This window comes from Leucoraja erinacea, chromosome 19, assembly GCF_028641065.1.
Source record: "Leucoraja erinacea ecotype New England chromosome 19, Leri_hhj_1, whole genome shotgun sequence".
NCBI classification, from domain to species: Eukaryota; Metazoa; Chordata; class Chondrichthyes; order Rajiformes; family Rajidae; genus Leucoraja; species Leucoraja erinaceus.
In genome coordinates this window covers 19132530-19159605 of record NC_073395.1, presented here as the reverse complement: position 1 = coordinate 19159605, position 27076 = coordinate 19132530, and the positions used below count along the sequence as shown (strand labels likewise).

Here is a 27076-nt window from a genome sequence, read left to right as displayed (position 1 = left end):
TCCAGCTTTTCTGTGTAATCATCAAGGACCAGTCTCACCCTGGTCATGTCCTCTTCTCCCCTCTGCCATCATGCAAGAGGCACAGATGTGTGGAAGCACGCAGCTCCTGATTCAGGGACGGTTTCCTCCCAGCTGTTATCAGGCATCTGACCCGTCCTCTCACCAACTACCTGACCGCCCATCTACCTCATTTGGCGACCTCTGATCTATCTTTAATTGGACTTGATTTGTACCCAGTATCCTTTAACTGTGGATGACTTGATCGTATTCACGTATTGCCTTTACGTTGACTGGATAGCACACAAACAAGAGCTTTTTGCTGTACCTCGTAACACGTGACAGTAATAAACTAAAAAAGGAATGGTCCTACTAACCCTAGACACATTCACACCAAGGACCAGAGGAAATGTAGATGCTGGAATCTTCAGCATGAAACAAACCACCTTGAAGAGCAGTAGTCAAATCTTGGGACGAGTTTGTCCAGAACTGAATTGCAACCTGCGTTAGGATTAACGGCCAGCTCCTCTCTTCCACTCATGTCTCGGGTCAATCCTGGCCTTGGAAGTTTGGAAGTAGTCCCACGTGCCGGGAATGGATGGGATTTTAACCCCTGCTTGGCCTTGAAAGAGCCGTCTGATTCCCATTGCCCTGGGAGTGCCTGGAAGGGCCTTGATCCAAGACCCCACCCAACCCCCTGGGACAGAAATCTTCCCCTGCACGGAACCGAGGGTAATTCACAGTCCAGTGAAAGGGCTAATCAAGGTAATCACCGGTTTGTTTTCAACAGCGATCTCAGCAGTGCGAGAGTCTAGGATCACAGGGCACAGCCTCAGAATAAAAGGACGTATCTTTAGAAAGGAGATGAGGAAGAATTTCTTTAGCCGGAGGGTGGTGACTCTGTGGAATTCACTGCCACAGTTGGCTGTGGAGGCCAAGTCATTGGATATTTTTAAAGTAGAGATTGACAGGTTCTTAATTAGTAAGGACATCAAAGGTTATGAGCAGAAGGCAGGAGAATGGGGTTGAGAGAGAAAGATAGATCAGCCATGATTGAATGGCGGAATAAACTCAATGGCCTGAATGGCCTAATTCTGCTTCTAATACTTATGAATTCATGAGCATTAGGAGGGGATTACAAAGAGTGCCCCCCTCCCCCACTTTCTCAGTATAAGACCCCCCCCCCCCCCCCACCCCCAAAAACCGAGTCTCTTGCTCAAGACATATCGAAAGGTACACCAGCTTGCCAACCTTGTGTTAACCTGTGTGACAGAAATAGTCCAGTGGACAATCAGAACAAATGTATCAAACACCAGCCATTCAGTGCAGTTAACCCCCTCCACTCTCGTTTGCACACATGAAGATGGTTCCCACAGTCCGTCGTCTGAAGAACATTGTGAGATGTGAAGGAACATTAGAGGGACGGATACAACAAACCAGAATAATACCAGCACTATCGGTTGAGAGAGGGGACTCCTGATAGTAAAACAGATGGGAGATCCAGTTAGTTGAACATGGTGCCACACAACAAGAAGTCTTGCATAATACCACAAAGGGTTAATAGATTTGGGGTCAATGCCACAAGACGTTGGACACTTACCTGGGGAGCTGGCTGCAACATTCTCTTTTTGTTCTGCAAATAAATTAGTCACCAGTGTAACAATTTTATTGTTTCATTAAACCAATCTGTTTGGAGCAGTATGCCTGGTCAACCTCTCCCCACCTTGTATCTTCGACAGTGGCTGAGTGTAGAAACAAGAAACTGCAGATGCTGGTTTATGCCAAAGATAGGCACAAAGTTCAGAGTAATTGAATGGGTCAGGCAGCATCTCTGGTGAAAACGGACAGGCGACGTTTCAGGTTGGGAACCTCATGTCTGAAGAAGGGTCCCGACCTGAAACGTCACCTATCATTTTTCTCCAGAGATGCTGCCTGACCTGCTGAGTTACTCCAGCACTTAGAGGCTGAGCGACTATTTTCACTGAGACTACCTCCTTCCAACTCCGGTGGGTCCATGGTACGCTGTGGGGGTTGCAATAATAAAATAAGAAATAAGAAGTTACAATAACTAAAACATCTTGGAATGTAAAATGGAAGACGAGACTTTCCCCTGAAAGTCATTGCCAGGGTGTGGCAGCAGCATTTAAAGCCCCTCCTGAACGTTTGAACAAGAAACACAAGGAACTGCAGACGCTGGAGTCTTGAGCAAAACACAAAGTGCTGGAGGAACTCAATGGGGCAGGCAGCATCCGCGGAGGGAATGGACAGGCGTCGTTTCGGGTTGGAACCCGTCTTCAGAATCTTACGACATTTCGGGTCTGACTGTGAAGAAGGGTCCTAACCCGAAAGATGGTCCGTTTAGTAGAAAATCTTACTTCCTCACAAAGAGCAGAAGATAGGTGATGTAGGAAGCAGCAACGTTTCATGTTGAAGACCTCTCGTCAGAACTGACATGCTTCATTCTCCTGGAACTTTCTCTACTTCTCTGTCTTCCCTGGTACTAATTTAACCCCAGATAAATTACTCAATAAATCCTGGCTCTAATGGACCGCAGGAGGGAGGGAGGGGGACGGTGTTTGTTATTTCCGATTGTCTGCTGTAACAGAGTAAGGTGGGTAAGTATTAACTAGTTTAACCCAAGGCTGGGAGGGAAGAAAAACGGTGTTGATGGGTGATGGGGAGGGGTGGTTAAACCAGAGGGAATTCGCAGGCTGAGGAGCCGCTGAGCTCCCGGCCCTACAAGCAGTGCACCAGGGACATGCCCGGTACTCACGTGGCATTCTTGCTGCTTGTTCTCTCCGCTCCCGCAACAGGAAGCATGCCACGTGATGCCAGCTCATGCGGTAACTTGGGTAGCATCGGGTCCGCTATAGCCAAAATCCACTATATAGAAGTACATTATTGTGAGGGTTTACTGTACCTTCATACAGAGGTTTATTAGGCAGGTTTCACGAGCAATGGGGGAGCAAATGTTGAGATGCTCATATTTTTTGCAGAGGGGTTGGAATGTAAAAGGAAGTCTTGCTGAGATTGTTCAGGAATTTGGTGTGACCTATATCAACGACTTGGATGAGAACGTACATGGCATGACTAGCAAATTTGCAGATGACACTAAAATGGGTTGTGTTGTCGATAGTGAAGATGGTTGTCAAAAGTTGCAGCAGGATTCTTGATCGGTTGGGCAGGTGGGCTGAGGAATGGGTGATGGAGTTTAATAGGTGTTGCATTTTAGGAATTCTAACAAGCGAAAGGAAGTCATGTTGAGGTAGTTCAGAACTTTGCTGAGATCCTACCCTGTGCATGCACACACCTTTGGTCAAGGACAGACTTGGAGAAGACACAAAAACAAAAATGAGTCCTTCAGATGGATTGTGCGGTGAAAGAGCTGTCTTTGGACCTTGGCCTTTGGAGTTTGAGCAACAGAGTTGATCTCACAGAGGTCCCTGATGGGTTCAATAGGGTCGATGCCGAGGCTTCCTTGTCATTGACTGGACAGTTATATATATGGAGAGAATATAGAGAGTTATGTTTAGAAACGTATAAAATTCTTATGGGATTGGACAGGCTAAATGCTGGAAAAATGATCCCAATGTTGGGGGAGTCCAGAACACAGTTTAAGAATAAGGGGTAGGCCATTTAGGACTGAGATGAGGAAAAACTTTTCCGCCCAGTTGTGAATCTGGGGAATTCTCTGCCACAGAAGGCAGTGGAGGCCAATTCACTGGATGTTTTCAAGAGAGAGTTAGATTTAGCTCTTAAGGCTAACGGAATCAAGGGATATGGGGAAAAAGCGGGAACGGGGTACTGATTTTGAATGATCAGCCATGATCATATTGAATGGCGGTGCTGGTTCGAAGGCCCAAATGGCCTACTCCTGCACCTATTTTCTATGTTTCTATGTTTCTAGTTGCAGGTAAGGGAGGGTCAATCATTTAGGGCTGAGAGAAGGATAATGTTTAACCTCCGATAAATGCGACCCTTTAGAATTGACCACAGACGGACACGGATACCCAGTTATTTAAGGCCGAGACCATTGGGTTTTTGGACGGGGGAATTCAAGAGATATTGATTGATTAAAAGATACAGCACACCGAGTCCATGCCGAGCATGGATCACCCGTCCACACTAGTTTTATGTTATCCCACTTTCTTATCCATTCCCTATATCCTAGCAGCAATTTACAGAGGGTCAATTAACCTACAAACCCAGCAAGTCTTTGGGATGTGGGAGGAAACTGGAGGCCGGAGAAAACCTGTGCGCTCAAACTTCACATAGACAGCACCCGAGATCAGGATCCAACCCGGGTCTCTGGCGCTGTGAGGCAGTGGCTCTCCCAGCGTGGGGGAAAGGGAATGGAGTACAAAGCCAGGCTGCTTGCCACCGACCGATGCTGCTCAGTTCGTTGGGTTCCTCCAGTAGTTTGTTTTTAGATTGAGTTAGATTATTGTCTCACTCACCTGCTGGAGCTGCTGGAGCTGCTGGTGCTGCTGGAGCTGCTGGAGCTGCTGGAGCTGCTGGGGCTGCTGGGGCTGCTGGTGTGGGGGTAGCGGGCACTTCAGGACTGCCTTTTCCATCTGCAAAGAGGATCAGAACGGGTGATTAGTATGGGTGTCAGAGGTTTACGGGGAGAAGGCAGGAGAATGGGTTTAGGTGGGAGAGATAGATCAGCCATGATTGAATGGTGGAATAGACTTATTGGGCCGAATGGCTTAATTCTACTCCTATCTCTAATAGAGAAACAATTGGGGAAAAATGTTCCCAATGTTGGGCGATCCAGAACCAGTGGTCACAGTCTTAGAATAAAGGGGAGGCCATTTAAGACTGAGGTGAGGAGAAAACGTTTCCACCCAGAGAGTTGTGAATGTGTGGAATTCTCTGCCACAGAGGGCGGTGGAGGCCAAGTCACTGGATGTATTTAAGAGAGAGTTAGATAGAGCTCTAGGGGCTAGTGGAGTCAAGGGATATGGGGAGAAGGCAGGCATGGGTTATTGATTGGGGACGATCAGCCATGATCACAATGAATGGCGGTGCAGGCTCGAAGGGCCGAATGGCCTCCTCCTGCACCTATTTTCTATGTTTCTATGTTTCTATGGCTCCTCCAGGAACATTCAAATTTCACTTCCCAGAGGCCAGGTCGAGCCAAAGAACTGTAGATGCTGGTTAATACACAAAAGGACACTATATGCTGGAGTAAATCAGTGGGTCAAGGTAGGTTTGTGACTCGAAATGTCGCCTATCCATGTTCATCAGAAACATAGAAACATAGAAAATAGATGCAGGAGTAGGCCATTCGGCCCTTCGAGCCTGCACTGCCATTCAATGTGACCATGGCTGATCATCCAACTCAGTATCCCATCCCTGCCTTCTCTCCATACCCCCTGATCCCTTTAGCCACAAGGGCCACATCTAACTCCCTCTTAAATATAGCCAATGAACTGGCCTCAACTACCTTCTGTGGCAGAAAATTCCACAGATTCACCACTCTGTGTAAAAAAAATTTTCTCATCTTGGTCCTAAAAGACTTCCCTCTTATCCTTAAAGAATAATCTTCCTGCATCTAGCCTGTCCAACCCTTTAAGAATTTTGTAAGTTTCTATAAAATCCCCCCTCAATCTTCTTGCTGCTTGAGCTGCTGAGTTACTCCAGCACTTTGTGTCTCTTTCAGAAACTGGGACCTTTCAGGGTCACATTGGGTCCTATCGGACATTAAATCACCCAAGTCTATAATTATCATGGCACATTCTTATGAAATCGCCCTGCTGTTCCTCTTCAAATGGAGATGCCTGCTTGCAAGCTCATTCCTATCTATAAACCGCACTGGTAAAGATTAAATCCTACAAGCTCCCTGACTGATCCCAGTGGGGTCCAGTTCTGCCATTAGTCAAGACCAGTGGATTGGCTGTTGAAGTATTTAGTGGCCTGTTGGGTTTGACGTGGTCTAATAGCTGTTGACAAGATTAATGGGAAAGAGGAGCGCGATGCCGTCGCGTCTTTGCCTTCTCCGCTGAAGGCCCGTCAAACTCAAACAAGCAGCGTCCAATAATAGAAAAGCATCACCAGAACTTCGAGCCTGATATTGAATCATTGCAGATTGAATTTCCAGAGAGTTGGGAACCTTAAACCAGGGATCAACATTAATGAGACGCAAGCTTTATCCGCAAGCCCGGCAGAGCCCAGGAAAGTCAGGGCTTCAGGGCTCACCTTCCCACCATTCTTATTTTCAAAAGAGCAAAGGTTATTTCCAGGAGCAGTTTCTGCCCTTCTCCCTCTCCCACGGGAATGGGATGTGCTCCTTGTTGGGAAAAAGTGGTGCTCTTTCTCATAAGGACAGGCTAGATGCAGGAAGATTGTTCCCGATGATGGGGAAGTCCAGAACAAGGGGTCACAGTTTAAGGATAAGGGGGAAATCTTTTAGGACCGAGATGAGAAAAACATTTTTCACACAGAGAGTGGTGAATCTCTGGAATTCTCTGCCACAGAAGGTAGTTGAGGCCAGTTCATTGGCTAAATTTAAGAGGAAGTTAGATGTGGCCCTTGCGGCTAAAGGGATCAGGGGGTATGGAGAGAAGGTAGGTACAGGATACTGAGTTGGATGATCAGCCATGATCATATTGAATGGCGGTGCAGGCTCGAAGGGCCGAATGGGCTACTCCTGCACCTATTTTCTATGTTTCTATGTTTCTATAATGGAGCATTGCAATTGCCCCCGAGTGCCGTTCTCCCTGTTACATTCAGATTAAAGGGACGAAGGTGTAAGGGCAAGAACCATGGCCCCCAAGAGGTGGAGGCACTTTACCATCTGAGATATCCAGGGTGTAATTGGACCATGTCTCGTAGGAGCGGTGGAATTGGCGAGTAGATGTGTGCTAGAATGACGGGTTCGGGAACAGCTATCCTGGGAGTGAAGGGATTTTTGAACCAATGTTCTTGGAGTGATGGCATCGGGGAACAGATGTGAGCTTGGGTGTAGAAACATGGAGCTGCAGGTGCTGGTCTACAAAAGAAGATACAAACTGCTGGAGTAACTCAGCGGGTCTAGCTGCATCAGTGGAGAACATGGATAGGTTGGCGTTTTAAATCAGCACCCATCTTCAGGCTGTTTCCAGTCAGGACCCTTCTTCAGACTGCAGTACTCCAGTTCTCTGATTTCATGTTCACCAGAGATGTTGACTAACCCACTGAGTTACTCCAGCACTGTGTGTCTTCTTTTGTAAACCACCATCTGTAGTTCCTTGTATATACATTTCAATGATTCGTTGTGAAAACTCTTTAATGTAAACTTACTTTGAAGAAATTCTCCTCCTTTCTCCATTCTGAAGAAGTTTCCTAACCTGAAACGTCACCTATCCATGTTATTTACTTTGGACTTTACTTTAGACATGGGCCCTTGGGCCCTTTGGCCCGCTGGGTCTGCACCGTCCAGCGATCACCCCCGTAGCATCCTACACACTAAGGACAATTTTAAAACTTTACCGAAGCCAATTAACCTACCAACCACATGTCTTTGGAGTGTGGGGGGAAACTGGAGTAAACCCACGCAGTAACAGGGAGAACTTACAAACTCTGTACAGACAGCACTGGTAGTCAGGATTGAACCTGGGTCTCTGGTGCTGTGAGGTAGCACCTCCATCACTGAGCCGTCATGCCAGCCTGAGTTCTCCAGAGAGCTGCTTGACCCGCTGAGTTTCTTTGTGATCTGGGAGTGATGGGATTTGGAGCAGATGTTCTGGAAGTGATGGGATTAAGAGGAGATGCATTCCAGAGTTAGGGACCACTGGGAATGAGAGGAGGGAGAAAAGGCGAGGCCCGGTCTTTATCGGGAAGGTGACCAGTGGTAGGTTTATGCTGTCGCGGGCTGCCGGTGGAGTTGACAGAGCAATCCCCTCTCTGACTGTGGACTATCAGGAGAACAAGGATTTAAAACGGTTTGCCAAAGTGTTTACAAGTGAGGTGAAGAGAAAGTTTCCACTCAGAGGCTTATTGAGATCTGAAACTGATCCCAGGAATAACTTTTGCAGTTCATAAATGATAGGAGCAGATTTAGGCCATTCAGCCCATCAAGTCTACTTTGCAATTCAATCATGGCCGAGCAAGTCTGTGGTGGGTAAGGAGCTCACAGGATTACAGACCAAACCAGGGGTTACACAATTAATCACAACTGGACCTTCAGAAAGCTAGTACAGAGATAATGGGTGGAACAGACTCTTGTATGCTGTGGCTTCTATATTTAATTTATTGGCATGGGAAGTCATTAAGAAAAACAGCGCAGACATAATTAAGGTGAGTCTAAATATATACATGAAGAAGAGAAGCATAGATTGAAGACACATTCCTGACAGACTGGATTCCGTTCGGGAATAGGAATAGGAATATCTGAGCGAGTCTTTCAATTTCACCTGATTTATGGTCCCTGACCTCTGCCCTGGTAATCATCCAGTTATCCAGGACAGGTTTCCGTCAACGAGTGTGGAATTCATTGACACTCGACCCCAGCGCTGAATATCACAGCTGATTGTCACCGTGAGGTATTTGAGAAGAAATGGAGAGGATTTGTGTCCAGTCGGCGTGGCTCGATATAGATCACTGGCCGGCTCGCTCACTCTGAGCAGCATTCTCTTTCCTTTGCCATAACCTGTACTGTACATCGGTCAAAGGCGACTCACTGGAGCGGCACGGTGGCGCTGTGAGTTGCTGCCTCACAGCGCTCAACGCCGGGTGCTGTCTGTACAGAGCTTGCTCGTTCTCCCTGTGACCACGTGGGTTTTCTCCGGGTGCTCTGGTTTCCTCCCACACTCCAAAGATGTACAGGTTTGTAGGTTAATTGGCTTTTGTAAATTGCCCCTGGTGTGCAGCATAGAACTAGTGCGTGGGTGATTGTTGGTCAGCATGGACTTGATGGGCCGAAAGGCCTGTTTCTACATTGTATCTCTAAAACTAAAACCAAGGGCATTAGCTAACAAATCTTATCACATTTAAGGTCAGGCTTGGTCAAAGAAATGGGTTCTGAAATAACGAGCATAGTTGAAAAACAAGGAGCCACCCATGGAAAATTTTAGATTTTAGAGACACAGCGCGGGTACAGGCCCTTTGGGCGACCGAGTCCGCGTTGACCAGCGATCACCCATACACTAGTTCTATACTATACACTAGGGACAATTTACAGAAGGCAATTGACCCACAAACCTGTACGCCTTTGGAGTGTGGAAGGAGACCGGCGCACCTGGAGAAAACCCACGCGGCCACGGGCAGAACGTACAAAATCCATACAGATGTAGCAAAAATGTTCATCTTTGAAATGCTCTACCTCGTGGAGCGAGGGAGACCGAATGTGCATGGAATAAATGGTTTGACTTCTGATAGGCGACTTCTAAGAGGGTGAAAGATTACTGGGAGCAGATTGGAAAGGGGGAAGTTACAATCTGATCAGTCCTGACCCTTCTGAATGGGGGCATGGGCCTGAGTGGTTTAAGGATGTCATTAGGTTGGAAAGGGTGCAGAAGAGATCCACCAGGATGTTACCTGGGCTTGTGGGCTTGAGTTATAGGGAAATGTTGGGTAGGCTGGGGTCTTTTTGTTTGGAGTGTAGGAGGCTGAGGGGTGATCTCAGAGGGTGGTGGGTATATGGATCAAGCTGCCAGAGGGGGTACTTAAGGCAGGCTCTATATCAACATTTAAAAAGCACATGGGCAGGCACGTGGATAGGAAGGATTTAGAGGGATATGGGGCAAACACAGGCAAATGGGACTAGCATAGATGAGGCATCTTGGTTGGCATGGATGGTCCGTTTCCATGCTGGATGACTATGACTCTCTGACTCGATGACCTTATTGAGGTGTACAATATCACGAGTAGCATGGATAAAGTGAACACTCACAGTCTTTCTTCCAGGGTAGATGATTCTAAAACTAGAGAGCATATGGTAAAGGTGAGAGGGGAGATATTTAAGAGGGACCTCAGGACTAACTATTTACACAGTGGGAGGTCAGTATTAGTTTAGTTTAGTTTAGAGACAAAGCGCGGAAACAGGCCCTTCGGCCCACTGGGTCCGCGCCGACCAGCGATCCCCGCACATTAACATTACCCTACACCCACTAGGGTGTACTTTTACATTTACCAAGCCAATTAACCTACAAACCTGTATGTCTTTGGAGTGTGGGAGGAAACCAAAGATCTCGGAGAAAACCCACGCAGATCACGGGGAGAACGTACAAACTCCGTACAGACAGCAGCCGTAGTCAGGATCGAACCCGGGTCTCCGGCGCTGCATTCGCTGTAAGGCAGCAACTCTACCGCTGCGCCACCATGAACGGAATGAGCTTCCGGAGGAAGCTGTAGAAGTGAATACAATTCCGACTTTGTAAAGACATTTGGACAGATATATAGATAGGAAGGGTTTAGAGGGATATGGGCCAAATGCAGGCAAACAGGACTAGCGCAATGGACTAGGTAGGCCAAAAGGGCCCGTTTTGGTGCTGTACAACTCCATGGCTGGGTATTCTATTCCTGCTCTTAATTCGTATGTTCGTATCTATGTAAGAGGGATGGAGAGGATTAGGGAGGGAATTTCATGGCTCGGACAGCTGGCGGTACAGCTGCCAATAACAGAGTGATTATATTTTGGGGGATATTCAAGAGGCCAGAATGGGAGGGCTCTTTGTCACTGGTTTCAACAACACCAGAATGTACAGGGGACTGTAAGAAATCTTTCACACAAAGCGTGGTGGGTGTATGGAACAAACTGCTGGAGGAGGTAGTTGAGGCAGGTAGTATTGCAACGTTCAAGAAACATTTGGACAGTAGATGGATAGGATAGGTTAAGAAGGATATGGACCAAATGCAAGATGGTAGGACTAATGTAGATGGGACACATTGGCCAGTGTGGGTAAGTTGGGCCAAAGGCCCCATTTCCACGTTGTATTACCCTATGACTCTCTTTGACCTAGTGACCCTGTAGTGGAGTGGAGAGGCTCACCCAGGCAACTCTGACATCAGTGGCACAATGGCGCAGCAGTAAAGTTGCTGCCTCACAGCGCCAGAGACAGCGGTCCGATCCTGACTATGGGTGCTGTCTGTACGGAGTTTGCACGTTCTCGGTGACCATGTTTGTTTCGACCGGGTGCTCCGGTTTCTTCCCACATCCCTAAGACATGCAGGTTCATACAGTAGGTGAATTGGCTTCTGTAAATTGTAAAAACGTCCCTAGTGTGTACGACTTTCATATGAAGAAAGACTGGATAGACTCGGTTTGTACTCGTTAGAATTTAGAAGATTGAGGGGGGATCTTATAGAAACTTACAAAATTCTTAAGGGGTTGGACAGGCTAGATGCAGGAAGATTGTTCCTGATGTTGGGGAAGTCCAGAACAAGGGGTCACAGTTTAAGGATAAGGGGGAAATCTTTTAGGACCAAGATGAGGAAAACTTTTTTCACACAGAGAGTGGTGAATCTCTGGAATTCTCTCCCGCAGAAGGTAGTTGAGGCCAGTTCATTGGCTATATTTAAGAGGGAGTTAGATGTGGCCCTTGTGGCTAAAGGGATCAGGGGGTATGGAGAGAAGGTAGGTACAGGATACTGAGTTGGATGATCAGCCATGATCATATTGAATGGCGGTGCAGGCTCGAAAGGCCGAATGGCCTACTCCTGCACCTATTTTCTATGTTTCTATGTTTCTATGTTTCTATGATAGTGTACATGATGATCGCTGGTTGGCATTGGACTTGGTGGGTCGAAGGGCCTGCTTCTGTGCTGTATCTCTAAAGTCTAACAACAGCACTTTCCAAACCCATCAGGCGGGACAGAGAGCCAATGCCACTTTGCAGATTCCCTTCCAGATCATCTGCCTTTCTAAGTTGGTGATGTATTGATGTCACCCCAACGAGGCTGTGTCTAAAGGTGCACAAACAAGCTGGAGAAACTCAGCGGGTGCAACAGCATCTATGGAGCAAAGGAAATAGGCAACGTTTCGGGTCGAAACCCTTCTTCAGACTCTAAACCCTGGTTAGACACAAATGCTGGAGTAACTCAGCGGGTCAGGCAGCATCTCTGGAGAAAAAGGATAAGGGACATTTTGGGTCGGAACCCTTCTTCAGACTCCGGACCTACCAGAAGGGTCCCGACCCAAAACGTCACCAATCTATGTTCTCCGTAGATACAGCCTGAGTTACTCCATAGTGGCATTTTTTTTTGTTGAAAACCAGCATCTACTGTTCCTCGTTTCTACTTATTCACAAGTGAAGTATCCAGACAACCCACGGGCACTCTGTATGAATCACAGCTCCCTGTACTATTAAATGTCCCATAACATCGTTTCCTTTGTACCAACAGGAATCTCATCCAAGATTGACAGTGACCAGACCATGAATGAGAATCAAAAAACTGCTGGAAATATTCAGCAGGTCAGACAGCGTCTGTGGAGAGAGAAACAGGATCAACGTAAATAGAAGAGACTGCAGACACTGGAATCCTGTGCAAAACACAAAGTGCTGGTGGGACTCAGTCAGCCAGTCAGCATGTGGAGGGAATGGACAAACAACGTTTTGGGTCAGGACCCTTCTTCAGTTTGATCACAGAGTCCATGCTTCAGATTGAAGACCTTATATCAAAATGGGAAAAGTCAGAAAAACAATTTGAACAATTTGACATTTGAACAAAGGGAATTAATGACATTAATTGCTTGTTCCAAAGATAGACATGATGTGCTGGAGTAACACAGCGGGTCAGGCAGCATCTCAGGGTTAGGAGATAAAGGATGGGTGACGATCCAGACCAGGGCCCTATTCAGACTGACCCAAAGCATCACCTATGTTTTTTCTCCAGAGATGCTGCCTGATCTTCCAGTACCTTGTGTCTACCTTTGGTGTAAACCAGCATCTGCGGTTCTTTGTTTCCACAATAGCTCATTCCAATCCTACCTTCCGCTTTGATCTTGAGTTCAAATTTGACTTTGGAGGTTCCACTGATGACGGCGTATCCCACCTCATCATCCTTCGTCACGTTGTTCACTACCAGCTTGTGTTGCACTCCCTCCGATGTGATCGTGTGCTTGTCGCTGGCTTGGATATCTTTGCCGTCTTTTTGCCATTTGACTTTCGCATCTGCCTTGCCGACTTCAGCCACAAACTCCGCCAGGCTCCCGGCCGTCACCTCGAGGGCCTTTGGTTTCTTGGTAAACGCGGACACTGTGGGATAGAAACCATCATCACGGCCACATCACATCCAACTGGATACCGCTCTGGGGAGCCCGCCATCTCCTGGCTTGGTTTACAGGATGTAGGGAAGGATCTTCCCAGATTTCACCCCCCATCCCTCCTTGTTGATTTATGGAATTCCCTGCCACAGAGGGCAGTGGAGGCCAAATCACTGGATGGATTTAAGAGAGAGTTAGATGGAGCTCTAGGGGCTAGTGGAGTCAAGGGATATGGGAAGAAGCCAGGCACGGGTTATTGATTGGGGACGATCAGCCATGATCACAATGAATGGCGGTGCTGACTCGACGGGCCGAATGGCCACCTATTTTCTATGTTTCTATGTCCCTTGTCCAACATCTTCCCCTGGTAAGTCCTGACCTCCCATCCATTTCACTGGAGGCCATTGGACTATCTTTAATTGGACTTTACTGGACTTCATCTTGTACTAAATGTATCCCCTTTATTCTGTATCTGTACACTGTGGACAGCTTGATTGTAATCACGTATAGTCTTTCTGCTGACTGGATAATAATATATAATAATAATAATAATAATAATAATAATAATAATAACAATAACAATAACAATAATAATAATAATAATAATAAAAAATACTTTATTGATCCCCTCAGGGAAATTCAGGTCCAGAGGCCAACAACCAACAAACCCACACATTCAGAACGGAAATACATGAAATACAATATGGATAACACGCAACAAAAAAGCTTTTCACTGTACCTCGGTACACGTGACAATAAAGTAAACTAACTAGCTAATTGTTGTTGTGTCACCAGCCCTGGGAGTACCTTGGTTCTGGATGTGGTAGAAATGAGTAAACAATCAAATACTTACAGTTGAGGATTCACGGAGTCACAGGGCAGGCCCTTCACTGGATTCTAGCTCTTCCTGCATCGCATGCTATTTAACCAACCAGACTAGCCTACCATGCAGGAACACACTGTGGGTGGCACAGTGGTGCAGCAGTAGAGCTGTTGCCTCACAGCGCCAGAGACCCGGGTTTGATCCTGACCACGGGTGCTGTCTGTGCGGAGTTTGTACGTTCCCCATGTGACCGCGTGGGTTTCTCCAGGTGCTCCAGTTTCCTCCCACACTCCAAATATGTGCAGGTTTGTAGGTTAATTGGCTTCGGTAAAGATTGTAAATTGTCCCAAGTCTGCAGGGTGGTGTTAGTGTGGGGTGATCGCTGGTGGGTGTGGACTCTGTCACAGGGAGAACAGACAACACCATACAGATGTTGGAAACATTTTAATCTTTGAAACTCTTTAACTCGAGGAGCAAGGGAGGCCGAGTCTGCTGCTGTGTTGCTCTGAATTTTTCTAGCGTTTATTGTATGGAAATCCTGAGGGTTTAGCACCCTGTTCCACACAGTCCTTTTAAACGTGCCAGGGCAAGGTTCCCAGACAGCCCACTTAGTCAGCACCTGCTCAGAAGAAATGTCGGAACTCCAGTCTTCCTGTCTCACCCCCTTGCACCACATTCACACGACAGTGGTGAAGAGTTTCACTTGGTTATAGACGATCTTGTCAAGATGGATTATATGGAGACACAGAACTTCAGAATCTCAAGCCCTGACGTGTGCTGTGCGTTCAGGAGGTCCAGAAGACATGTTCAAGGAGAACATTGAATGAATGCTTGCCAAAGTTCTCCCTCACTGGGAGCTGCCTAACTTCACAGTGTAAAAAACCCTTCAGCCCAACTCCTCCATGCCAACCAAGATGGCCATCTAGATTAATCTTTTTTGCCCACATTTAGCCCATATACTCTAAACTTTTCTTATCCATGTAAAATGTCCAAACATCTTTTTAAAAATTGTTATTATACCTGCTTCAAGTACTTCCTCTGACAGCTCATTCCATAGAAACATAGAAAAAATAGAAACATAGAAAATCGGTGCAGGAGGAGGCCATTCTGCTCTTCAAGCCAGCACCGCCATTCATTGTGATCATGGCTGATCGTCCCCTATCAATAACCCATAGAAACTGCCCTCTGTGTGAAAAGGTTGCCCATCAGGTTCCTAATAAATCTTTCCCCTCTCACCTTAAACCTATGTCCTCCAGTTCTTGATTTCACTGCTTTAGAAAATGAATCTATGCATTCACCTTATCTATTCCATTGTCCACCATTATAAGATCCCGCTCCTGCGCTCCAAGGAGTAAAGTCCGGGCCTGCTCAACCTCTCCCTATAGCTCAGGCCCTCGAGTCTTGGCAACATCCTCGTAAATCTTCTCTGCACTACTTCCAGCTTAATGGCATCCTTCCTATATCAGGGTGTCCAAAACTGAACACGATACTCCAAGTGCAGCCACATCTTGTACAACTGTAACATAATGTCCCAGTTACTATACTCAATTCCCAACTGATGAAGGCCAATGCTTGGGTCTGTTGTGAATTCATTCTTAGTTGACCTTTTCCATCTTTGTTGCATCTTGGCACTGCGAGGCTGGGGGAAGGAAATCTGGTCTCTAGTCCATTTACATCTAACTTTCTGTGTCAGAGACTGCAGGATAAATGAGGATTTAAGGTGGCAACTCAGTTCCAAGTGATACCCCTTTCTTCCAGATGGTCCCTATTCATTTCCACCAAATTGAGACTGAACAATAGCACAGTGGAGCCGCCGGCATTGCGCTGGGCCAGGCCGACCCCGACTTCATCGATCCAGTGCCGCCAGGGCACCGGGCCAAATGTGAGGAAATAAGAATCTGCAGATCTCCTTGGACCAAGATCGGACTTTTCAGAGAGTTGGAAGATGCAACATGGCGACTCTCTGCATGCTGTTCCAGAAGATGATCTATTGTACTCGTGTACAGTATGACTGGATAGAATGCAGAACAAGATTCTCACTGTATCTCGGAAGACGTAGCCACAATGAACTAGACTAAACTAATACTGAATACCCCCAACGTGAACACAAGTATCCCACCACGATCACCATGCCACAATGGAGATTGCTCAACAAACCAACTGCAATGTAAGATAAGTAGACAAAAATGCTGGAGAAACTCAGTGGTTAGAACACCGTTAGACAAATGAGCAGAAGTCGGCCATTCAGCCCATCAAGCCTACTCCACCATAGGTGATCAGGTTTTCCCTCTCAACCACATTCATCTGCCTTCTCCCCATAATCTTTGATGCCCTTACTAATAAAGACATCCTTCAAAAGGACTGAGCTGGCTGCAAAGGGGGTAGTGAATGGTGGCACAGAAACATAGAAACATAGAAAATAGGTGCAGGAGTAGGCCATTCGGCCCTTCGAGCCTGCACTGCCATTCAATATGATCATGGCTGATCATCCAACTCAGTATCCTGTACCTGCCTTCTCTCCATACCCCCTAACCCCTTTAGCCACAAGGGCCACACCCAACTCTTATATATAGCCAATTAACTGGCCTCAACTACTTTCTGTGGCAGAGAATTCCAGAGATTCACCTCTCCCTGTGTGAAAAATGTTTTTCTCATCTCGGTCCTAAAAGACTTCCCCCTTATCCTTAAAATGCTTAGTTATCTCCGTCCCTGTAGACGAGGCGATCGGATTGCTTTCCCAGTTTGTGTCGCCATGACTTGCATGCGCGGACACAACTACCTAAACAGGTTGGGATTCGCATTCATGCCTGTGGCTGTCAGGGAGGTAAATCTCCGTGGAATCTTTGACTGATCCTATCCACGGTCTAGCATTACAGCCTTGCATTATTTCAGCCTGACCCAACTGCATGCCACGTGTGACATTTTCCCGAGCCGATCGCAGAAGGGATGCCGAGTTCCACAGTGTGTTGCTCATCCCTGTCTGCATTTCTATATTTACCCCCCGACAACCTTCAGTGTGTTCCACCTCCAGTAATTTTCATGCAGTGCTTCCTGCAGACTTCTCTAAGGGGCAGTTTTCAGGGACAGTTTCTTCCCAACTGTTATCAGGCAAATGAACCATCTTATCACCAACTAGAGAGTGGTCATGAGCTACTTTCTACCTCATCAAAGACCATAGGACTATCTTTGATCCAACTTCACTGGACTTTATCTTGCACTAAATATTATTCACGTTATTCCATTGATCCTGTATCTGTACACTGTGGATGGCACAATTGTAATCATGTATTGTCTTTCCGCTGACTAGTTAGCAGGCAACAAAAGATTTTCACAGTACCTGGGTACATGTGACGGTAAACTAAACTCAACTAATAGTCGGAAAGACATTGTCATGGTGGTTCTCACCCATTCCACTCAGACTTCAATTGTCCTTGGGTTGCGACTGCAATGGAACGACTTGTCTCACCAGAACTGTTCAACGCCTACAGATACCAACTCATAGGAGTGGTTAATGGTTGTATTATTGGACTGGCTTAGAGCCTTTAATTTAGCTTTTAGAGACACAGCACAAAAACAGGCCATTTGGCCCACCGAGTCCATGCTGACCAGTGATCACCCCATACACTAACACAATCCCACTTACTAGAGACAATTTACAATTTTAACAAAGCCAATTAGCCTGCAAACCTGCACATCTTTGGGATGTGGGAGGAATGTGGAGTACCTGCAGAAAATCCACACGGGGAAACATACAAATTCCGTACAGACAGGATTGAACCCAAGTTTCTGGCACTGTGAGGCGGCAACTCTACCGCTGCGCCACTGTGATGCCCGTAAAGTCACCCAGCATGGAAACAAACCCTTTAGCGTAACTCATCCATGCCGACCGAAACACCCCATCTAAGCTAGTGCCACCTGTCTGCATTTGGCCCATATCCCTCTAAACCTTTCCTATCCATGTTCCTGTCCAAATGTCTTTCAAATATCATACTCGCTTCAACTACCTCCTCTGGCAGCTCATTCTATATACCCACCTCCCTCTGTATGAAAAGGTTGCCCCTCAAGGTTCTATTAAAACTTTTTCCTCTCATCTTAAACCTCTGTCCTCTGGTTCCCATGTCCCCTACCTTGGGTAAAATACTTTGTGCATTCACCTTATCTATTCCTCTCATGATTTTATACACCTCCGTAAGATCACCCCTCAGCCCCTGCCCTCCAAGGAATAATGTCCTAGCCTGTCCAACCTTTCCCCATAGCTCAGGCATCCTCTTAAATCGTCTCTGCATTCGTTCCAGCTTAATGGCATATTTCCCGAAGTTTATATAAATTATAAAATTTAGATAATTATTAATAAGACTGGATAGACTCGGCTTGTACTCGCTAGAATTTACAAGATTGAGGGGGGATCTTATAGAAAATTACAAAATTCTTAAGGGGTTGGACAGGCCAAATGCAGGAAGATTGTTCCCGATGTTGGGGAAGTCCAGAACAAGGGGTCACAGTTTAAGGATAAAGGGGAAATCTTTTAGGGCTGAGATGAGAAAAACATTTTTCACACAGAGAGTGGTGAATCTCTGGAATTCTTTGCCACATAATGTAGTTGAGGTCAGTTCATTGGCTATATTTAAGAGGGTGTTAGATGTGGCCCTTGTGGCCCAAAGGGATCAGGGGGTATGGAGCGAAAGCAGGTACAGGATACTGAGTTGGATGATCAGCCATGATCATATTGAATGGCGGTGCAGGCTCGAAAGGCCGAATGGCCTACTCCTGCACCTATTTTCTATGTTTCTATCCCAAGATATTTTACGTATGACATAGGAGGCCAAGGATGGGATAGCATTGAAGAGAGTACAGAGCATATTCACCAGATGTGGCGTAGATAGGAGGACATTAGTGATGGGGGAGAGTTTGGAGAGGCTGGGCTTGTTCTCTCTAGAATGAAATAGAGAGAGAAATAGAAGCTTAGAGGGTCAGAATCGTATTCCCATGGTAGGCAGAGGTTTAAGGTGAGAATAAAGGAATTCTGAGGGCAAATATTGCTCTTGAACAGTCGACGGTTGAGATGTAGAACTCACTGCCAGAGGAGCCGATGGATTAAGATACAATTACTATGTTTAACAGACATTCAGACAGAGGTTTACTGACCTAATGTGGGCAAATGGGATTAGTGTGGAGGTGCACAAAGGTCAACATGGACATATTGGGCCGAAGGGCCTGGGTTTGTCCTGTACAATTCTATGACTCTATAAGACATTTTTTAATCAACTCTCCTCTAATACGTCTGGCAATCATTTTGAATCTCTGCTCCTTGGATTTGAACCCCCTGCTAAGGAAAATAATTCTCTGTATTTCTTGTTCATGATGCCCTCATTTCTTCAATTCTGCCTCACAAGTCACAGAGTTGTACAGCACAGAAACAGACCCTTTGGCCCACCTTGTTCATACTAAGCTGGTATACTGGGCTAATTCCAATTACTTGCATTTGCCCCTTGTCCATCTAAACTCTTCCTATATATACATTTGCCCAACTGTCTTTTAAAAGTTAACATGGAATAGTACAGCACAATAACAGGCCATTCGGCCCACAATGTCTGCATGGAACATCATGCCGAGACCAATTCTTAGCCCATAATCCATATCCCTCCATATGCATATCCATGTGCCTATCTAATATTATTTTAAATGCCACTATCATGTCTGCCTCCACCACCATCCCTAGCAGTGTGTTCACCAGCTTCTGTGTAAAAAACTTGTCCCTGCACATCTCCTATTAACCTTGCCACTCTCACCTTAAAGCTATACCTGCCAGTATTTGATTTTCCCATTCTGCAAGAAAGGTTCTGACTGTCTACCCTATCTATACCTCTCATAATGTTGTATACTTCTAGCAGGTTGTAAGTTCTGTCTCAGTCTGAAGAAGGGACCTGATCCTTGACATATAATGAAAGAATGGGTCGACTGGGAATGTATTCACTGGAATTTAGAAGGATGAGAGGAGATCTTATAGAAACAAATGCAATTCTTAAAGGATTGGACAGGCTAGATGCAGAAAAATGCTCCCGATGTTAGGGGAGTCCAGAACCAAGGGTCAGTTTAAGAATAAGCGTTAGGCAATTGAGGACTGAGATGAGGAAAGACTTTTCACCCAAAGAGTTGTGAATCTGTGAAATTCCCTGCCACAGAAGGCAGTGGAGGGCAATTCACTGGATATTTTCAAGAGGGAGTTAGATTTATCTCTTAGGGCTAAAGATTTTAGGTGATCAGCGATGATCATATTGAATGGCCGTGCCGGCTCAAAGGGCCGAATGGCCTACACCTGCACCTATTTTTCGAAGTTCTATCCAAAACGCCACCTCTCCATGTCCACCAGAGACGCTACTTGACCCACTGAGTTACTCCAGTACTTACTTTGTTTATCACTTTAGAAATCCTTCAAGTTGGAAATATAATTGCACAAATAATTCAATAATAGCGCCACTTAAAGATGGACTATGTACATTTGTACAGTGTGCTGTAACTGCTCACACTTCAATTATATTGGAGTCACAAGCATTAAACCAGCCAGACATCACTAGGAAGCCAGCAGAAACCTCCTCCATCCACAGAGTCAATGGAGAGATGGGGAACAGAGGGGCCTGGCGTGCAGGTACCTTGTTCTCCGAAAGTGACAACACAGGAAGGCATTTGGTATGTTGGCCTTTGTCAGTCAAAGTATTGAGTACAGAAATAGCGACGTCATGTTGCTATTGTACAGTTGTCGAGGCCACACGGAGAACTGTTTGGTTTAGTTTAGAGATACAGCACAGAAACAGGCCCTTTGGCCCACTGAGTCCACGCCAACCATCGATCACCTGTTCACTAGTTCTGTTAGACCGCTTTCGCATCCTACACACAAGGGGCAATTTACAGAAGCCAATTACCCTGCACATCTTTGGGACGTGGGAGGAAACTGGAGCACCCACCCGTAGGAAATCCATGCAGTCACAGGGAGAACGTACAAACTCTGCACAGACAGCACCCATAGTCAGGATCGAACCCCAGTCTCCGGTGCTGTGAGGCAGCAGCTCTACCGCTGCACCATCGAGCTGACCTTAATAGCCAGCAGTGTTCAAGAAGTAACTGCAGATGCTGGAAAATCGAAGGTACGCAAAAATGCTGGAGAAACTCAGCGGGTGCAGCAGCATCTATGGAGCGAAGGAAATTGGCAACGTTTCGGCCCGAAACGTTGCCAATTTCCTTCGCTCCATAGATGCTGCTGCACCCGCTGAGTTTCTCCAGCATTTTTGTGTACCTTAATAGCCAGCACCCTGCCAGAGGGAGTGGTTCAAAAAGACATTAAGGCAGGTACATAGTTGGGAAAGATTTAGAAGATATGGGCCAAAGGCAGGCAAATGGGACTAGCTAGACTGGCATGGACATGTTGGGCCGAAGGGCCTGTTTCAGTGTTGTATGACACTGGGACTCACACTAACATGTCCCCAGTTGCCCACACATTGGATCCCAAGTTGATATCGAATCTGCAGTAAATAAATCTGAGATGTATTGGTCAGAAAAAAAAGCCTCTGTAGCCTCCCTAATGCCGACATGTCTGCTCGAGCGAGCGTTTACTGTGCCCCAAACATGAAACCCCGCACCTCGCCACTGGGCCAGCCCCTCCCCGCCACACATTATTGGCAGCCTCCCCCCGGCGAGAGTTACCCGAGAACCTCGAAGGAAGGTCACCTTCGACCAGGATCTGTTAATAGCTGAACATGAGATCAATGCTCCCAGCTGTTGTCTAACAGCGGGTTGTCCAGAGCTCCACTGACAGTTGGAGAATGGCCAAGATATCAGTGCACGGGAGAAGAAAGTGGCCGGTGAGACAGCACATCAACACCAAGACACAGCTCGGTTCAGTGTCCATCTCCAGCGTCAGTACTATTCATGGGAAAGGATAAAGAAAGAAAAATTCTTCTTCGTCGTTTCCTCCTCCTACCGCCTCTTGTCCTCATGTGTTTGGCTGACTCTGAGGGGTAACTTTTCCAACACAAAGGATGGCGGGTGTATGGAACGAGCTGCCGGAGGAGGTAGTTGAGGCCGGTACTATCGCAGTATTTAAGAAGCAATTGGACAGGTACATGGATAGGACAGGTTTGGAGGGAAATGCAGGCAAGTGTGACTGGTGTAGATGGGACCTATTGGTTGGTGTAGGCACTTGGGTCGAAGGGCCTGTTTCCCAGCTGTATGACTCTATGACTCAATGACCTTTTTCTCCTCCCACTCCATCCACGCTCCACCTCAAGCCAACAATCTCCAGCGGGGACTTACGTTGGGGCACGGTGGTGCTGTGGTAGAGTTGTTGCCTCACAGCACCAGAGACCCGGGTTCGATCCTGACTACGGGTGCTGTCTGTACGGAGTTTGTACTTACTCCCTGTGACCACGTGGGTTTTCTGCGGGTGCTCCGGTCTCCTCGCGCATTCCAAAGACGTGCCAGTTTGTAGGCTAATTGGTATCTCTAAAGTCCAAAGTCATTTCTGTGGCACCTTTCCAAACCTTGGAGTTCCCCAAGGGCCCGGCAGCCAATAAAACAGCTGCTTTTCAGCTGTGCCGATGTATACAGCTGCCATTTTATACAAAGCAAGATCCAATAAACATCAACGAAAGAAATTACCAGACAGTTTTGTTTCAAGAAAAGGTAGTGGTTCTACCTTGGGAACTTCTGGGATTGAATGAAGCTTCCAAAAATAGTCATATAGCACAGAAACAGGCCCGATGTCCCATTTCATTCATGCTGACCAACATGCCCCATCTACACTAGTCCCACCGACCCGCATTTAATTCCTTACCCCTCTAAACCTTTCCTATCCATGTACCTGTCCAAGAGTCTTTTAAATGTTCTCATTAACCCTGCCCCTGCAACAAACAGGTTCAGGAATAGCTACTTCCCCACAGCCATCAGGCTATTAAACCTGGCTCGGACAAAACTCTGATTATTGGTGGCAAATCTGCTATTTGCACTTTATCAGTTTATTTGTTTATGTGTATATATATATATATATATATATATATATATATATATTGTGGTATATGGACACACTGATCTGTTTTGTCGTAAATGCCTACTATGTTCTGTGTGCTGAAGCAAAGCAAGAATTTCATTGTCCTATCTGGGACACATGACAATAAACTCACTTGAACTTGAACTCAACTACTTCCTGCCTCCTGGCAGCTTGTTACATATACCCACCACTCATTGTGTGATAAAGCTGTCCCTCAGGTTTCTATCAAATCCTTCCTCATTTCACCTTAAGCCTATGTCCTCTGGTTTTTGATTGCGTTACTCTGGTTAAAAGACTCTGTGCTTTCACCCTTCGGGTCTTCATCAGGGATAGTCAGCGTGAGGGGGGAAATCCCGCCTCACTAATCCGACTACGTTTATTGAGGATGTAGTTAAGAAGATGAATGAAGGCTGGGCAGCAGGCGTTGCCAATATACTTCCCTGAAAGCGGCAACACGGTCCCAGTGTGGGTAACTGGGATTGATTTAGATGGCCATAAAGGTTGGCATTGACATGGTAGGCTGAGGGCTGTGCTGTACAACTCTCTGAGTACAACCCTCTGATTTAATGAGGAGCGAGCCTGCTACGTTTGGTCTTCCCTGATATTTATAGACCATGTTCTGGCACAAACGCTGTGCTCTCTTTGATATCCTCCCCAGTGCCTCAATAAACTTGCAACATGGAATCAAGTTCGCTCAAGGAATCCAAATGAATCCCAGGGAGATGGATCACCATCATTGCTGGGACCAACTCCTGAAGATTTAGCCACTGAGACCTTCTTTCATTGTCCACTCCACCACAACGGCTTCAGCCCCATCCATGTAATGTAGCTCTTCCAACCTACCACATTGCAGCCTTTGAACTTTTTTTCTTAACTGCACTTTCTCTGTAACTGCAACACTATAACACTGTAAGACTGTATTCCGGACTCTGGTATATTTCTCTGCACTTAGATACAAAAGCTTAAAAACACAAACACCAGATTCAGGAACAGATTTTTCCCAGCAGTTATCAGACTACTGAGCGGTCCTCCCATAAGATAGAGTGTAGTACCGATCTTCCAACCTACCTCATGGTGGACATAGCACTTTTAAATTTAAATTTGCACTTTCTATGTAACTCCCATGCTATAACCCTGTGACACTGCATTCTGCACTCTTGTATTTTTCTCTTTGCACAGCCTTTACTTTACTGTTAGACTTTAGAGATACAGCGAGGAAACTGGTCCATCAAGTTCACGCTGAGCAGCAACCGCCCCGTACACCAATGCTATCCAACACACGGGTGGGGTGGGGGTGGATAGAGCGTAGGGATATGGTGAGGCATGGGAGGGAGGGTGGGGATGTGTGTTGGTACAGGTGCAGCCCTTGCAGGGGCGGAGGTGGGCATGGATGGGTCAGCGTAAGGATGAGGTGAGGCATGGGAGTTGATGGTGGGGAGGGGTGAGGCATGGCAGAGATGTGATGAGGCATGGGAGTTGAGGGTGGGGATGTGTGTCGGCAGGGTGCAGCCCTAATGGGAGCGGAGGGGAGCAGTGGAGGGTGTGGAAGGGTCCGGGAGGGGCTTTTTGGCGGTGGATTACAGGCTGTAACCCAAGTCCGTGGCTCATTTTTCAGTGGCCCTGTTGAACTGTCAACAGCCCAGGACACTCTTGGCAGGCAGCAGCCCCGGTCCACAGTGCGGGCGCGACAAGCTGCTGACAACCTACACAAGATACATCATCCGCCGTGATTCACCCCCACTAAAACTGGACTGCCAACACGACGGGGCCATCCTGACCAAGACGGGCACTCATCCTCCCCGCTGGGCAACACGGCGTCGCTCAGCTGGCTCCTATCCCTGAAATAACTCAGGAATGTGGAAGGGAACACAACGACAGAATGGGAGGGAGAGAGAGAGAGAGAGAATGAGAGAGAGAGAGAGATAATGAGAGAGAGAGAGAGAGAGAGAGAGAGAGAGAGAATGAGAGAGAGAGAGAGAGAGAGAGAGAGAGAGGGGGGGGTGAGAGAGAGAATGAGAGTGAATGAGAGAAAGGTACAGAAAGATATATATATATGGAGAGAGGGGGGGGAGAGAGTATACCCACAAGCATCAGTCAACTGAACGGCTATCAACAACTAGAGCGCACCCGGACCTCCCATCTACCTTATTGGAGACCCTCGGACTATCTTTAATCGGACTTGATGTTGCATCAAATGTTATTCCCTCTACCCTGTACCTGTCCACTGTGGACGGCTGGATTGTAACCATGTGTAGTCTTTCCACTGACTGTTTGGGACACAACAAAAAAAGCGACAAATTACTCTTTCTATTCCCCTCTTATACGCCTTTATAAGATCATCCTTCAACTTCCTACGCTCCAAGGAATAAAATCCTACCCTGCCCGACCTCTCCCTGTAGCTCAGGCCTTCGAGTCCTGGCAACATCCTTGAAATTGGATGCAGAGATCATTTTACACCAAGCAAGGGTGAAAAGTAGGAGTTCATTCAACGTCTTACATTAATGGCAGTAAAGCTGCCCGGATCAGTGCCACCCCAGGTTCTCGGATCACACCGAGATCAGTTCATAGAACCTCGGAGACACAAAACATGGATCCAGGCCATTCGGCCCGTCAAGCCCATACTGACCATTAACCACCCGTTTGCACTAATCTTACATTATTCCTTATTTTTTTAACCATTCTTTCCAGATTCTACGTCTCACCAATGCACTACGGCCTCGGCGGCACAGTGTGCGGCTGGCAGAGCTGCTACCTTACTGCGCCAGAGACCCGGTTTCGATCCTGATCTCGGGTGCTGTCTATGTGGAGTTTGCACGTTCTCCCCGTGATCACACGGCTTTCCTCCGGGTGCTCCGGTTTCCTCCCACATCCCAAAAGACGTGCGGGTTTGTAGGTTAATTGGCGCTCTGTTAATTGCACCCGAGTGTGTAGCGAGTGGATGAGAAAGTGGGACAACAGAGCTAGCGTGAACGGGCGATGGATGGTCAGCATGCACTCGGCGGAATGTTTCCATGCTGTATCTCGGTGCTGTTGACAGCGGTATATCCACACCACGGGAAGGCACAAGAAACAGTCAGTTGCCTTCGTACCTATACAACAATCACAGTACAGCAAATGAACAGGCCCTTCAGCCCACAATGTCCATGCTTGAACATGATGCCAAATTAATCTGATATCCTCTGCCTGCACATGGTCCATATCCCTCCATTCCCTCCGTGTGCCTATATAAAAGCTTCTTAAACACCAACATGGTATCTTCCCCCACCACCCCCAGCAGCGCGTTCTAGACACCCACCACCAACGATGTAAAAAAAAAAACGCGTTCTTCACATCTCCTTTATACTTTGCCCCTCTCACCTTAAATCTATGCCCTCTGGCCTTTGACATTTGCAGCCTGTGAAAAGGGGTTCTGTCTGTCCCGCTGAGTTACTCCAGCATTTTGTGTCTATCTTCGGTGTAAACCAGCACCTGCAGTTCCTCCCTACAAAAAAAGGTTCTGAATGTCTATCCTATCCCTGCCTCTATCTATTTTAGATACTTCAGGTCTCCTCTCAGCCTCCGACGATCCAGAGAAAACAGTCCAAGCTTTCATTTACCACGGCGCTACTGTTGGGCAGCACCACAAGAAACGCAAGATTCAAACACATGCTGAATCAGAGGAAGACACAGAGTGCTGGAGTAACTCAGCGGGTCAGGCAGCATCTCTGGGGATGGGTGACATTTAGGGTCTGGACCTTCTCCGTCTGTCCTTTCTGCACTTATTCCCTTTCTCCAGAGATGCTGCCAGTGCCGCTGAGTTACTCCAGCATTTAGTGGCTATCTGGTACAAACCAGCATCTGCAGTTGTTGGTTTCCACATTTCAAACGCAGGACCATCTCTTTCCCCTGAGACCCTGCTCTCTCTCCGCACCCACCTGGCTTTTTCAGCGGCTCCGGCATGGCTGGCGCTATTTCAATGCAGCGGACCTTGGATGAGCCGCCTCACTCTCACAACATAGCCCTCTGCACAGGCAGGGATCAAAGACAATTG

At 46.9% G+C, this 27076-nt stretch overlaps 1 protein-coding gene across 5 annotated transcripts in view; it reads right to left on the bottom strand.

Annotated features, from left to right (window-relative positions):
- Positions 1-27076, bottom strand: part of mybpc1 (myosin binding protein C1) — an 88374-nt gene extending 61298 nt beyond the window's left edge. For 4 of the 5 annotated variants that reach the window (XM_055650526.1, XM_055650523.1, XM_055650524.1 and 1 more), the window contains exons 1-4: positions 26961-27076; positions 12909-13175; positions 4455-4571; positions 1598-1630 (exon numbers count right to left, since the gene is read on the bottom strand). In XM_055650526.1, the coding sequence (XP_055506501.1) occupies positions 1598-1630; positions 4455-4571; positions 12909-13175; positions 26961-26985 (442 nt within the window). In that variant the 5' untranslated portion in view covers positions 26986-27076. The remainder of the gene's footprint in view (positions 1-1597; positions 1631-4454; positions 4572-12908; positions 13176-26960) is intronic. The other variant, XM_055650527.1, reaches the window with a different exon arrangement.